At 39.0% G+C, this 15911-nt stretch overlaps 1 protein-coding gene across 3 annotated transcripts in view; it reads left to right on the forward strand.

Moving 5' to 3' along the window:
- Window positions 1–15677, forward strand: part of KLF3 (Kruppel like factor 3) — a 41434-nt gene extending 25757 nt beyond the window's left edge. The window contains exons 1-5 of one of the 3 annotated variants that reach the window (XM_011365664.2): window positions 7–684; window positions 3499–3985; window positions 4642–4792; window positions 9559–9719; window positions 11760–15677. In XM_011365664.2, the coding sequence (XP_011363966.1) occupies window positions 3517–3985; window positions 4642–4792; window positions 9559–9719; window positions 11760–11941 (963 nt within the window). In that variant the 5' untranslated portion in view covers window positions 7–684; window positions 3499–3516 and the 3' untranslated portion in view covers window positions 11942–15677. Of the gene's footprint in view, window positions 1–6; window positions 685–1473; window positions 1814–3498; window positions 3986–4641; window positions 4793–9558; window positions 9720–11759 lie in introns of those variants that run through there. The other 2 variants (XM_011365658.2, XM_011365648.2) reach the window with 2 other exon arrangements.
- The last annotated feature ends 234 nt before the right edge of the window (window positions 15678–15911 follow it).

Here is a 15911-nt window from a genome sequence, read left to right on the forward strand (position 1 = left end):
ATGGCCACGTTTATTTGCGTTGCTTTGTTAGAAGATAGGAATGGTCTGGAACAGAGAGGAAGCAACTGGGACCAGGGTGTTACCCACCCAAGGCACACACCCCGAGCATCCCTGTACCAATCCTTACACTGTGGGAGAACCAGATTGTTTTAAGCGGATTGCAATAGCTTGTGTCCTCCACCCAAATAATTAAGTGTGTCAATGTCCTGATAAACACTGCTGTGACATTTGCTAGTGAGACAGTTTGAGGAACCACATTTCTTCACCCTTTTGTGAGGCAATCAGACTGGAAATAGTTAAGTGTGTACTGAGTTATGTGCCCAAATGTGTCTCCTTACTTTTAGCTCAAACACCACACAACAATATAGGAGACGGGACATTCACTGGAGAGCGAACTCTCAGCAAAACTGCATAATGTTTAGAAACCTTGACTCTTTATGCAGCTTTCTCCTTCTTTATGGCTTGAGAAACCTAAGAATATTATTAAATTTGCATATCTCCCAGGTTCGAAATTCCTTCTTTCCTTAAACTCACTCACAGATACAAAAATCCAGCAATGACAGCAATAAAAGTGTGCCCTCATTTTGCTTCCTATTGAGCTGCCAATAACTTGGCATTAAAATCTAGGTCATAGGGAGGTCATTGAAGAATAGGGCTGAAAATAAAGGCAAAGCTACATTTTTTGTGAGTAGAAACAATTAATGCTGCCTCCCATTTCCTTAAGTTTTTGTTTCTAGTACCAGAACTTTTGCCCTTTAGAGAATCATATAATGCAGGTTAAATTTTAGAACTAGGAGAAATATTTCCCCCTTGTATTTGATTACTTCATTAAATCCTCATTGTACATTATATATATATATTTGTTTTTTGGTTATTGAGCCTTGTGCCTCATAATTAAATTTAAACAATAATAATATTCTTATGTCTTGTAGTGTACCTGTCAGTGTGTGCCTGGTTCTAAAAAAAAGAAATTGTCCTTTCTTCACATGATTCTTAATACATAACTCAAAGCTGTTTTTAAAAACAATTTACATATTTTGTATTTCCTGATTTTATATCCTTCACATCTTGTTTCGACGCAGTGCTATTAATGAAAATTTTTCCCTCCTCTCTTTAAATTGTACTTAAACAATTTCCCAGATTTTAATAATAAAAATTAGTATTTTTATTTTTTTATCTCAGTCATCGAGAGCTGCACTATTCAAAAGGCCATCTGTGCACCCAGGGCCACTCCTCAGTAATTCAGAATCTACAGTTTGAGAGGATGGAAGTCTGTGGCAGGGCACATCTCTTGTATAAAAAAAGGGGGCTCTTAGGACCATAGTGTGTGTTAAACTTATTACAGAAGTTATCACATTGAATCCAATTTTAATTTTAACTCTACTGCCTCCTAGAAGGTGGGTATCAGTACTGCCTTATCCTGATGGCACCTGCACTTCTAATATTTAGCTAGTAATTTTTATCCTGAAGTTTTGCCATATCCTGATGGCACCTGCACTTCTAATATTTAGCTAGTAATTTTTCTTGCCTTCTTTTATAGAATCACTTTTTTTTAACATAATACATTTAACAGGGAACATTATCACTACTGTAAAAAAAAGTTTTTTATGCATTTAAATAAACACCTAATTATTTTAAAGTACGGTGTGCTCATCACGTGCCACCCGTAAGCATCTGCAGTGCCTCCTGAGGGATATGTACTGGCATCACTGTTCTAGGAGACCATACAGGTTATGATGATAGGGAGAAAGAAAGGACAGAAGGAAAATATGTAATCTGAGCAATGAGAAACTGACATCAAAACCAGATGAAGGTAAATACCACCGGGGCCCCTGTTCCCAGATACTCTGATCAGTAGGCCTGGAGTAGAGACCAGGCATCTGAGTTTTAATAACATCAGCACAGTGATTCTGATGCATAGCCAGGCAGAGAATCACCCAGCGGGGCCCAGAAAGGGTGTGATCTTAGTCGTAATCCCAGTCAAAACCACTGCTACCCCACAATTATTCATAACTCAACAACAGTGGCCGCTAGAGAGGCCGTGGAAGCTCAGATATTAATAGTGCATTTAAGCCGGTTAATTATAAAGCCCCCTCGGTGGGTTTTCTTGGTTGCATCCTGAGCTAGTATCACCTCAGAATCATAAACACACAGAATTTAAGAGCTGGAAGAGAGGCACAGTGTTTTGCTTATCACTTTCACTGTAAAACATTCAAATAAAGTAATTTTCTGCAGGAGGTCATGACATGTTATCACTAAAAATTTCAGTTTATCTAAAATGCCTACACATAAAAAAAAATGGCTTAGGTTTAATTTTTTTTAAAGCATTCTACAACAAAGATTTTTAAAAATTTTAGTTAAGGAACAGAGTAATTTTAGTGAGTTCCATGGCCAGGGACATTAACCAGCTTGTGCAATTATTATGATTATATTTAAAGCTGGTAGATAGAGTTAGGTTACCCTGATATTGGAAGAGGGAAGGGTATTTGAAGATCAATTAGGTCATTTGTAGAACAGATCTTAGATTGGGGGAGATACAAACCATTTTTTCTCATCCAGGATCTTGTTGGCTTATCCTCCAGCCTCTTTTGATGGGGAGAATAGCTAGGGGTAGAAAAGAGAACACTGGGCTCCAGCTTATGTGCAAGTCATTTCGAGCATCACATGTCCTGATTTGAGTCATATTATATTAGCCTTTTCTTACAATTCTGTGTCATCCACACATTTGGAAATCAAGTCATCTTCTAGAGCTTCATTCAAAATGCGAATAAGGCTGTTAAGGCCAAGGACATAGCTACATTAGTGTGGATGGCCTTCAGTGTATAGGTGTGCAGGGTGACTGGCCATCTGGTTTGCTTGAGACCGAGGTGTTGCCCAGGTTGTAGGACTTTAGTGCTAAAGCCAAGACAGTCCCAGGCCAATCAGGACTATTGGACATCCTAGGCAGGGATTCATCAGTGGCTCAGGCCCACCCAAAGGTGCAACTTCGTTTCTCCACATTATATATACATCAGTACATTGTGAGGAATGTTCGGTGCCCTGCTGCTGAGGTGAAACACTAAAGCTAGAGAGAGCATTTCCTGCCCGTTAAGAAACTCCATCAGAAAAGCGATGAAGTTAGTTGGCTTGGCTGGTTCTTGGTGAACCCCAATGCTGACTCGTAACGATAAAGACCCATAAGGATTCTGTTTGCTTACTTGTTTTAGAATGTTGGCAGTTATCAACCTGAATCCTAATATTTCACAAGGGCATCACCTTAGAATTAAATTTGAGATTTTTTTCAGGTGATATAAGGTTACCACATTAACCTAAGTTCTTATGTTTATTAGACCAGCTCTCTCATAGCATTTTTTCAGCGTCAAGCATATATCTGAACCCAAACGACTTAATAAAGTTCATGAAATTGAAAATGCCTTGTATATTTTCATCTTAATTCATGTTTCAAGCATATGTACTTATTTGGCTGTTTTCCGCATTTCTGTTTTTCCTTTCCAATAGTCATACCCATCTAATTACATGGAGTCGATAAAGCCCAACAAGTATGGAGTCATCTACTCCACACCGTTATCTGACAAGTACTTCCAGACCCCGGAAGCCCTGTCGCATGGGATGCAGATGGAGCCAGTGGACCTCACCGTGAACAAGCGGAGTTCTCCGCCCTCTGCTGGGAATTCCCCTTCCTCACTGAAGTTCCAGCCGTCACACCGGAGAGCCTCACCTGGGCTGAGTATGCCGTCTTCCAGCCCACCGATGAAGAAGTACTCACCCCCTCCCCCGGGAGTGCAGCCCTTCAGCGTGCCGCTGTCCATGCCACCGGTGATGGCCGCCGCCCTCTCCCGGCATGGGATCCGGAGCCCGGGGATACTGCCTGTCATACAGCCAGTCGTGGTACAGCCCGTCCCCTTCATGTACACCAGTCATCTCCAGCAGCCGCTCATGGTGTCCTTGTCCGAGGAGATGGAGAATTCAAATAGTAGCATGCAAGGTAAGCTCCACCGCTGATGCACACTGCTGCTCCAGCTTAGTATATCTGGTGTCTTCACCAGACAGCCTGGTTGAGAGAGCAAAGGAAGCAGAGAGCCAGAGCTGTTGAACTCTTAAAAGGAAATTTTCCACTTAGCGTCTGCCTAAGGCATTTCCTTTTCTTTTCTTTCTTTCTTTTTTTTTTTTTTTTCAAGTGTTGATACTGGAAGAGCTCCTAAGAATCAGGCTGTCTATTTAATGCCATGAAATGATTACTTTCACTATGTAGTTGTCAACTTTGGGATAGTAAGAATCTTGACTTTTTATTTTGCTTTATAGAATGCTGATGTGATTCTAGGTGCAAAAAGGCATTTAATATCTTTAGCTCGTGATGATAACTAATGGCTATTAAAAGCTATCTTCTTTACTGACTAGACATGGGCAGAAGCCTGGGATTAAAAAGAGATAACTAAAAATCATAAAGAATCATTTATGGGCTGCTTACTGGCAAAATAATGGTCCAGAGAAACAGGAACCCCCCTCAGATTCATTGCTGCCAAAAGCAGATAAATACTCACACATCAATGTTGTAGATACGAGCTATGCAATAAGCTTCTAAAAGCTGAAATTGTTAAATTATACGTAGAGTGACTTTTCTATTTTTATTTTTATTTTTAGTACCTGTAATTGAATCGTATGAGAAGCCTATATTACAGAAGAAAATTAAAATAGAACCTGGGATCGAACCACAGAGGACAGATTATTATCCTGAAGAAATGTCACCCCCTTTAATGAACTCAGTGTCCCCCCCTCAAGCATTGTTGCAAGAGTAAGTACATTTAGGTCTCCCCGGCATTTCTGTAGCAGCATGCATCTTGGGACCTGACATGGAAGCACAAGCTTCCGACGCGTGATGTGTGTGGTTTGCCGGGAACACCTTGTAGTATGTGGTAGCCACTGGGCAAGGTGGGAGGACCTGTCCAAAAACTGCTCTGTTACACGGACAGCATGTGACAATGACCTCAAGTCACCCGTGAACTGGTCACTCATGATTTTGCCACCTTACCAGATATATCATTTTTATCTTTTTTTTTTTTTCATTCTTCCAGACTATGTATAGTTTTTCCATAATCTTAATCCCAGCGTGGGTTGACTTTGATGTTCTAAATATTCCACTTAAGGTTGGATCGTGAAAACTGTTCATACGGACACACGTCATCCTTCCCAGTTGTTACTTGTAATAGGGTATACTGTTTCCATCATGGGGACTGTCTTTAATCACAATCTTTGGGCCGACCATAAGCCCAAGAAAGACACTCCAAAACGGGTCCTGTAAATAAGTGGTGGCAACAGAAATTGTCCATGTAGCTCAGAGAAGCTCAGCGTTGAAAAAACTTTATTATCTGGTCTTTTTAATCATATCTGCCCCTAGATTGTTCAGTCTGCTTTAGAACTGCCATGCAGTGGAAAGTTTACACTATATTGGTCAGAATCTAAGCACCTGAACAGTGGTTTGTTTTAGGTCTCGCTATAATGTAATGATGCCACACACATCATTAATGGGACTTGCTATTATATATCCTTGACCTCTACCAGTGATTACAACGAGGCTGTGTTTTAAGTAGTTAAGAAAGTGACCTTTGGATCTGACATCTTGGATCCCAGCTCTGCTCTCCACCATATGTATGACCTTGGGCTAATCACTTAATCTTGCTGCCGCCATTTCCTCTTTATTTTCATTACTGGTTGTAATTATTATTGTTATTTTTGCTGTAATTGTCTCGTGTTATCTTTCAACATTGGATTTAGTGGCCAGCTTCCTAGTACAGGGTCCTCAGGGTCCCTTCCATCATCTTCCTCCTATATTACCTTTTCTCCACCTTGAACAAATGTGCTGCCCACCTTTCTACTTTATCTTCTCCACCCCTCTCCCTCACACAACTAATCTGCAACAAAATGTACATTCTCTGGGTTTGTTATTGTTGTCATATATTCCCTGATAGATGAAGAAGAAAGTGAATTTTCTTACCCAGCCACATCAGCAGGGAGAATATCTGATGGACTTGTACATTCTCGCTTTTCATAATTTCATAGCACCCTCTTCCCCCCAAAAAAGAAACTTTCCAAGTGTTTTCAAAGGAGTTAATTCTCTGAGCATGCGGGAGTCAGAGCAAACAGAGAACTGAGGAGCCAAAACATTAAATAACTCACCTGTAATCACACTGTTACGAGCAGAGGGGGCCTGAGCTTGACCTCCAGCTTCCTGCTATTTTTAACCCATGTCAAGCCAGTTGCATCTGGTCATGCACTCCACTGAAAGGAAAAACAGAAAGACTAACCAAAATGGACATATCTTGTAGGCCGAATTACCTCTTTTTCATGATGACAGGTGATGAGGTAACTGGCAGCATGATTTGCACATGTAATTGTTCCAGCCTTGGTGATGAAAAAGATGCTATCAAGCCAGCTGCCCACATAGGGGTGGGGGGCGGGGAGTGGAATCCATTGACTGAAAGGGGTTATTCCAACGTCCAGGTTACTGCGAATTACAATGTAAAACGTTACGAAGAAGAATATTTGAAGGCAATATTCTGTGCTCTGAATGCGGCTGAAGAGAAAGGACTTTTTCTCTTAAGTAATGTTCTCTTGATGATCTCAACCTCGATGGCTTTTAATGATTAATGAGTAATATGCTTAGTCTAATGCTGACCTAAGAATGTGTTTTGCCTCTCAAAAAATTCAACAGATTAGCCACAACCTGGACATGTACTTTTCAAGTAATTTTCTCACAGATACAATTAAGTAATGTCTTGGAGTGTGCCCAGTTGCAGCCCACATAGGAAACCTGCTAGCCAGGAAAGAATCACTTGAAACCAAGCGCCTAGTACCATTATGAGGCAGCCCTAATAATATTTGCCTAAGAAAACTTACCTTTAGAGGTAGACTTTAAAATACAGCTTTGAAATCCATTTGCTTGATTACATAGAGTTATAGCTTTAGAATTATTTGTAAAGGCACTCAAATGTATATCAGATTCCTTTTGTTATGTATTTATGTGTGTGGAAATGCATTAAGAACAAAAAGCTTGAGGATCAGATTTCCCCATTTACTTGTGTATGTGAAAGGTAGCAAACATAAGAGAGGGGTCAACAATGACCAGGTTTCTGATATTAATAGCTGTTCTAACTTCTTGGTTGTAATGATCCAAAACAGCCTCTTTAAAAATGAGCAGCGAGGAGACCAAGAAGGGTGAGATCTCAAAATCTCTAGCATCAGCCTGTACCAGCATCTGGCTCTTTAGAGAGAGGGCTGCTAACCACCCTTGAATGATGATACTGCCTTCCAAGGTTGACGTTAGCCAGAGTAGAGATTTCCTAGTGTGATGCCGGGACATCCCCAAAACTCATAAAATTAAACAGCTGTAGGGGCAAAGTTTGCAAATGAGTTTCTGAACCTCGAAATAGCAACAGCTACTATTGAGTAGATTTTTATATCTGGAACAGATACTATTCTTCAATGCTTTGTGTAGGTTACTCACAACAGCCTTCTGTGATCGTATTATCATCCCCCATTTCACAGAGAGGATCAACACCTTGCCCAGGGGTCACAGGGACTATCCGCAGCAGAGCTGGGATTTAAAACTAGAACACACTGGATTTTGCGTGCCTTTATAAACAAAATGAACAATTGGAAAAAACGATCGTAACTAACTACTGCACAGAAACTATTTGACAGATTCCCAATCCATAATATCTAATAATTGGGAGAGGCTACTAAAGTCATCTAAGATACTCTTCCTGTAACCCAGAGGCATATGAGATGTATTTAACCATTTATTTTTCCCCCAGCATTTTACCTTCTGAAGTTCTCTTAATGAAAAGGAAACATTTTTAAATGATGACATTAAAATTAAAGGTTAAAATTTTTTCCCTTTTTATTGAATAATTTTAAATCGATAATTCAGCTTTATAAAAACTTTGTCCATAAACCTCTCACTTCTCTATTTTCTCTGTTATTTGTTTGTACATTTATAAAATTAAAGTTTTTGTTCTTTTTTAACCCCTCTCTCACTAGTTCATGTGCATTTTTCCATGTATCTAAACTCGGCCATTTTATTTTTCTGTGTTGCCCATCTAAGCATCAGGGTAAGAAGGTAGTGATAGTCCTAACTGACAGTTTTCTTTGCTAGTAATAAAAGTGAGAAATAAGTAAGGTCACTTAAGATAATCACACCTTATATTCTCTTTCGAGTCATTCTCTAGCATGTCTGGAAAAGTTACTGATAAAGGACATGTATTTAAATTTTTACCAAGATAAAAAAATGAAGTTTTGTTTCAGGGAGTCCCTTTTAATTTTTCTGGCTAAATTTTATTATCCTTTTTTTTTTTATCTCACAAGCTTGAGTGTTTACCCCATTAAATTCTTTCTTTCCTTTTCACCAATCTTTTTTCTCCCCTACACACTTGTATAAAACATTCATATGTGATTTGGAACATCTTAAGAAATTTAGGTTCACATTTAAAAGAAAAAGAAGTCTTTCTTTATAGTCGGAGGCCAACCACATAAGCTTGTGGCAAGTAATTAGTCATTAAGAAAGCAAATGAATGGATTAGAATTAATGAATAGATTAGAAATTTTAATTACATGAATCAGCAGAAGTCAGAAAACTACAGATTTTTCCCAGCTCTTCCCCATCTGCCTTTTCTGTCCACCAACTGGCTTTCTGGAAAAGAGAGAGTCTGAAATAAGTTTAACATGATTTGATTTGTGCAGATGCAGGAATGTGAGTCTGGGTGGCAGTAATCAGGAAGGTAGGGAGACTGGCAGGTGCCTCTTGAAGGAGCTGACACTGCTTTTTGGAGCCACTGTCATGCTGGCACTGCCGTGAAATTCTCTCTCTAACAGGAAAAGTAGTGACAGTAAAGGTTTTAGTCATGAAGACTGCGGTGCCAACCTTTTTTTTTTTTTTTTTGGAAGAGTTAGCATTTGAAAATTAAATGAGAATTGGCGATCTTTAAGAGACCCCAACTAAATACCAGTTATGAAAAGGATAAAATGTAGATATGACCTACAGTGTGGTTGCTTGAAACTTAGGAATTTGACCTTTCGTATGTTTTCCTAAAGAACAATAAGTGAAAATCAGGGCAGCCTGTGAAAACACAATGTCCAGCATTACCTAGTGCCATAAAATTCTATAAAAAGGCAGATTTTGATTGAGAGAAAGAGACTCTGCTAGCACTTAGCGCCTCCCTCTAGTGTAGCGTAAGCCTTCTTACTGTCGTTACTTATCTACATGTCTGTCTCCCCCTAGAGTGTGAGCTCCTCGAGGGCAGGAACCCTGTTTTTATTCATCTTTGTGTCCCGGTGCCAAGCACAGTGCCTGGCTCATGGTAGGTGCTCACTCAATGTTTGTTGAATGAATATAGCAGTGCTTCTTGGGTTGATCAGCTAATTTCTTTTTTGTTTATTTTGTTGGGTTTTTTTGTTTGTTTGTTTTGTTTGTTTTTGCCCAGTGTTGTTAGTGTTTTTGGTAGATGGAAAAAAATGGAAGAGCCTTTCATTCAACATTCTGCGTTTTAACATTGGATTTCACAGGAATCACCCTTCAGTCATAGTACAGCCTGGGAAGAGACCTTTGCCTGTGGAATCTCCAGACGCCCAGAGGAAGCGGAGGATACACAGATGTGATTACGACGGATGCAACAAAGTGTACACTAAAAGCTCTCACTTGAAAGCACACAGAAGAACACATACAGGTATCAGAAATACAAGACTCACTTTACCTCCTTAAAGAAATATTAGAATGAAATGTTAAGTCAAACATTCTAAGTTTCAGACATTATTTTAATGAAATTTGTTCAGGCATCTTGAAAGTTACCATTGTCTGTAGATGTCTCTGTCGTGAAAACTGAGGTTTCTGATAATGATTTACTTTTGTAGTGTGAGCGTAGATTCTCTAACAAGATCCCTCACAGTTACTTGCAGTTCTGTACTCTGCGTAGTGAAGGAGCGTGGAAGGCAGCACCTCCACTGGAACAGAGGGGAGCCCGCTCGTAGTCGTGGGCCCATTTCATCAAGGCTGTGGTCTTCTCGTGGGCTCTCATTTCGTGAATGTTATACGTTATCAGATTCACAGTATCAAAAGACAAATAGATGCAGCAGTTTATAGAAATGGAGTTTGGGTTAGTGCTCTCTTCTAAAATCGAGGGAACTGCTATGTGATTTGCCTGGCATATCTGTTCCTAGAATATCTTCCATCTTGCCCAGTATTGAATATAGAGTGTGCAGCCAGATTTTTGTATAGGTGATGAAAACATAAAATTGTTCTTGGGTTCTTAAACATTTTATAGCAAACTATCTTAAGGAATTCATATAAAAATGTTTTAAACAGCCTGATTAATTGCAGTCAATATTGGTGGTTAATGTTTACTGTAGGACGTATCTGACCTAACCTCGAACCCTTTGGTGTGAACTTCTAATGCAACAGTAGTTTGTCTCTGTGTCCATTGTTCTTAGCTCAGAATGTACATTTCCTTGAGTCTTTCTTACTATGACTATTTAGAAAGAGAGGACTCTGGGGTTTGGAAGAGAAAAAGGCACGAAAGTGTCTGGCAGAGTCAAAGTGGAGCTGATTTTCAGTGAATCCTCAGGAGAGAAAGCCGAGGGAGAATGAAAATCAGCCTTGGTACAAGGCTGGCTTTGTCACCATGCTGCCCAGGAGAGAGCTAAGGGGAATAGCTTTGCCTTTAGGAAGCACCCAGTCACTGAAATCTGTGCCCAGGAGTCATAAAAACACGCCCAGGGCATTAATGGGACCTGTGGGCGGCGGGGGAGCGGGGGTCACTGAAGTCTAGGGGAAGGTTAAAAAGACAGTGAGTGTTTGCATAATTCAGATGTAGGAAGAACATCCCTCTTAGCATTTGTATGCTGTGCAGCAAAATAGATAATACAAATGATGAATGTCTCATTGGAACACCAAGGAATGGCAGTCCTGTCAGGTCTCTAGAGAACAAGTAATAGTAAACAGGAATTATATTGTGATGCCCATTACCTGTTATTTATACTTTAAACGTGTAAGAAAGCCATTCATAGCCTTTTTATTTATAAAAGCCTTCATACTGCTGGCTCTCTCTGTGATTTTCCCACGAGGGTCTTCTGTTCCTTACCTGCAGATTCACCGTTATTCCTGGTTTCTGACAGCATGGGGGAGGAATTACTATATTTTTAGTACTTCTGAATTAAAACATTATGCTTTGTCATAGTTATTGACCAAACAGAAGATAAGATGTTGAAATCCCTGACACATATTTCGGTTGATAGAGACTTCAGATTTTTAGAAAACTATTGAAAAGAATAAGAAAATCCCACAAACTTTCAATTCAGACTTCTTATTGAATGGTTAGCACTGCATCTAAGGTCCTGAAGAGTTTAAGACAATACACAAATACAAATCACCGGGAATTTCTTGTTATTAATCCCTACTAGTAAGGACAAAACCAAACTATGTGGCCCCTCAGAATGGATTTAATGCCTTTAAGCTTTAAGAACTCGTAAAATTACACCCCTCTTGGGGGACGGGGTGGCGAGCCAGTTAAATTTTTAAGAGAATTAGTTCATTGTTTTCTTTCTTGTCCTATAGTGCTTATTGAGGGACAAATGGATGAACATACCTTGGAAATAATCTTTGTCAACAGCTTTAGCTCAAAAAGTTTAATTTTATTGTCTTTACTAATTAATAGACTCTTGCTGTCAGGAAAAAAAAATAAATAAGCTCTTTTCATTTTTCCCTGTTGCAGGAGAAAAACCCTACAAATGTACATGGGAAGGGTGCACGTGGAAGTTCGCTCGGTCCGATGAACTGACAAGGCATTTCCGAAAACACACTGGAATCAAACCTTTCCAGTGTCCAGACTGTGACCGCAGCTTCTCTCGTTCTGACCACCTTGCCCTGCACAGGAAGCGCCACATGCTCGTCTGAACGCCTCCGGCTCCCGCCTCGGCGGGCTCCGCACTCGCCCAGCTCTCTCTCTCTCTCTGTCCTCCTATGATCTAACTCATTTTTTACATGTACATTTTCATTTTGATTCAGCTGGTCTGAATCTGAATTTATATCATTCAAACTTCCATATGGTCAGTAGTAGTAAATATTCTCTAATCCTCCCTCTCCTTACCACGGGTCAGACCTAAAGAATGTGAACACTTTTTTTTTTTTTTTCCGGGGATGCTAAGCAAACCCTTCTTACAGATAACGTTTAATGTAATAAGAACAAGGGAACATGTAAACTAACATATAACCAACTGTCAGTTTCTCCATGTATTTCTCAAAAGAATGTCAAAGTAAATGTATTAGAAATACAGTATCCAGCCTGCTCGTCTTTGCCAGAGACGTTCCCGCCTCTGTGCGCTGTGATCGCATTTTGTGCTGCACTATGAAAGAGGGTGGAAGCTTTCCCAGGTGAGCTAGAAGGGCAGCAGCAGTTCAGGCTTGTCCGGTCCGCTCTGCCATTGTCCTTCACTGATCTTGTCAGCTCAGATTTATCACTTCCTCTAAATTAAGTCCTTTACCCTCCTTTGTGCCTGCAGCTAAGAAGGAGGTCTTGGCCACTACTGGAATATGAGCCAGAGCTGCAGACATAGGTGGGCGATGTCAAGGGATGGATGCTGTAATTGCGTCGCACCGAGATGGAGCAAAGGGGTGTTGAGCAGGGCAGCAGAGCAGGAAACAGGCCATTTCTCCTAGGCTAGGGGTTTTGGGTGAGATGTCATCATTTGGTTAGCTGTGCAGTGCATCCCAGAACTTCAATCTCTATGTGTATTACCTGTGCAGAACCATATGGCAAAGCCAAATACTCATGGGGTCACCCATGCTCTCCTATCTCCTATGCCCACAGTGTCTTTAATATGGATCATCAAGTATTGATAGTAGGGATGCCACAAAAATATTTGCCCAGTTATGATTTAAAAAATTTGGGGGGTAAGGATCTGAATGGCCTTTTTTCCGGCCTACTTACAGCTTTTTTTTTTTCTTTTTTTTGTAAACTGGGAAACGTTAAATAGTAATTGTAGTCCCATATCAAATTAATCATATAGCTTTCATACAGAAACTCTTCTGTGTGAGCTGTAAGTGCCAAATCGGCTGTCATTTGTGTTCATGACCTATATCATAAATAAGCATCTGCTAATGCTTTAGTAGATTCATTAAGACCTGAGTGACACTATTTGTAAATATAAATAGTTGTGAAGCACACGTACCTTTATTTGGGGGACAGAGTTCTGAAAAATATAGAAAACCATTGTTCAGATATTCATATGTGTAGCTCAAAAATCCCCAAACGTTTACTGTTGGAGCTGGCAATCTCCTTTCACTATCAAGTATCCTATCAGAAGAACAAACTGAAAATGACTCGTGTTTATGTCGAAGATAAATAGCACCAATATTGGGGGGAAATTTTTCAAAAGCAGGCTTTTGAGCACCATAGTCTAAATGCCAATAAAAATAATTCATGCATAGAAATGCCATTGGTCCTAAATTTGAAGGAAATGGTGACAGTGGTCAAATGTGGGCACGTATAACCAAATGAGCCTTCATAAAGGACGGAGAAGAGAGAAGAATGGAATCCTGAAGATGCGTCCAAGCCACAACTCGGGATCCAACACAACCTGAACTTGGAGGAATACACTATTTAATTGTTATTAAAACAGTAGTGAATAACTGATTCTGGAGGCCTGAGAATTGTGTGAGGAGCTTACTTTGGCGCTATCTGTGTTAATAAAAGTTAGTTGTAAGGACTGCGGGGGGCCTGAGAGATCCCACCCTTCAGCCCTCTGAAAGGACTGAAAGGAAATGTAGGTGAGAAATGCAAAATTACTCATTATCTTGGCACTTGGTTTTTATTTTCTTTTATTTTTTAAGCACCACGAAATTTGTTTAGAATATTAAAACATCCTAATTGGGCTCTTTTTTCTTTTTGTTTGCAAATAAGATACACACGAATCGAGAGATAAAAATGGCTCTTGGATTGTCTAGGTTTTGTCTGCATTGTAAATGTCAAAGTTTATTTCTTGAAATGGTTCTTCCTCAACACCGAAGAATTAAGTTTGAATGCAAAGAACTTTCTCATTTTGACGGAGATAACCAGTTTGTGTGTTCCAACCCATAAAAGGTTGGGGAAGGAGCAAGAGAAGGTAGATCGATTTTCTTTGAATAATTAGCTTTGAGTCTGAGTCCAGTGAATAGCTTCATGGGTCTTCACGAAATTTAATGTTCACTACAGCAAATTAAAATTTTGTTCAAAAGCGCAAGCAAGACCCTGCCAAGGCTCTACTACATTACTATTTAGCTTCCTTAGATTATGTTAACAGTTCGTTAGTAAAGATCCATTTTAACCATGAAAGAAAAGCAAGCCAGAGAAGCCATTTTCTGTTTCCATGCTGGTCTACATACTTTAATTACCAATTGGCTTTTTCCAAATTTTCCTCCTTTATATATTTGTATCTTTCTATGATAGTTAAGACATTTAGTCTTTTAGTCAATTTTAGCTGTTATCGTGGGAGGCCTCAAGTACAAGGTAAGATGCCCTTGAACGTGTGGTTTTAATGGTGTGCCATGTTACTATCAATGGTGATATCAACTACGATATTTAAATTGGTGAGAATGATTTGTAAACATGGAGTTAATGTTGTATAAGTTGTTACAGAATTGCTTCGGTTATTATCCAAGTGTCATCTTGGGGGAAAAGTCAGGAAAATTAGATCTGAATCCATATTTTAGAGTTATAAAATGTGAATCTACATCATAAATGGGCATTAACATTCCGAATCGCCTGGTTTGGAGAATGTTAGCAGCATAGCCATGTTCAATTAGGAAAATGCTAAAAATGCAGAAGTTGCAAGAGCCTTGGAACAGATCTACAGGGAACTATATATGTATGTGTATATTTTATTAAACACCCATCTGCACTATCAGTGTTGCACTAATGTGGAATTTGAAAGACTGTATTGCTGATACTGTATATCTGCATGTCATTCCTGGTTAGATTGTTTTAAAGACAATCTCAAAAATCTAAAGTTTTAAAATAATTCAGTTGGTTTGAAAATATACAGTCATCTTGAAGGAATTGCTATTATACATGAAGTTGCTCAGAGTTGTCTTTATTCTCTTCTTGGTCAAGGTTAACAATTTCTAAATTGCAAATTCACTTAAGAAATAATACATTTACAAAACCATTTTCCATGCATTAAACGAGGGCTACAACAATGTTATGTTTTACAAATACTAGCACTTTTTTTTTGCTGTTATGTACTTAGTGTTAGAGGGTCAAAATAATCTTTCTGCTTAGCATCTCTTAAACCATACCTGCAAGTATAGCAGGATTATTACATTTACAGTACTTTAATACTTGTATAAACTATGCAGAAATTTTTAATAAAGTGTAATATATTTTATAAGCTAATAAGACTGAATGGGTAAAGGTTTTTAGCATGCATTAGTATACTTGCAAATACTGAAACATTTTGGTAATCTTTCTTACTAAAGATGTGAATGTTTAATGTACCTTCTCTGTTTCTACTCTGTAGTCCAATGGGAATTCAGTAATGACATTTTGTCATGTCAAACTGTGAACATAAATTTGTACTGTACAGTCCTCATATACTATATTCAGTATGCAATATATGTATTATATACTTGTTAATAAAACCATCAGAATATTAAACATGATTGTGTGATTATATATGCAGAACTCACTAGGAGCAAAACATAGCACCAGAACATGTAAGAAACCCTATTTAGAAATTTCAAAGTAAATCACACTTTAATAGGCAGTCATTGTTGAGGGAGGGAAAAAAAAAACATCTAACTGGAAGGTGCACTAAACAAAGTTAACTTAGCCCAGAAACTTATGTTCCTGTTTTTCTAACAGCAACAGGAAATCTGAGTATAAACCATA

The sequence above is a fragment of the Pteropus vampyrus genome, unplaced genomic scaffold (assembly GCF_000151845.1).
Source record: "Pteropus vampyrus isolate Shadow unplaced genomic scaffold, Pvam_2.0 Scaffold5, whole genome shotgun sequence".
In the NCBI taxonomy this organism is placed as follows: Eukaryota; Metazoa; Chordata; class Mammalia; order Chiroptera; family Pteropodidae; genus Pteropus; species Pteropus vampyrus.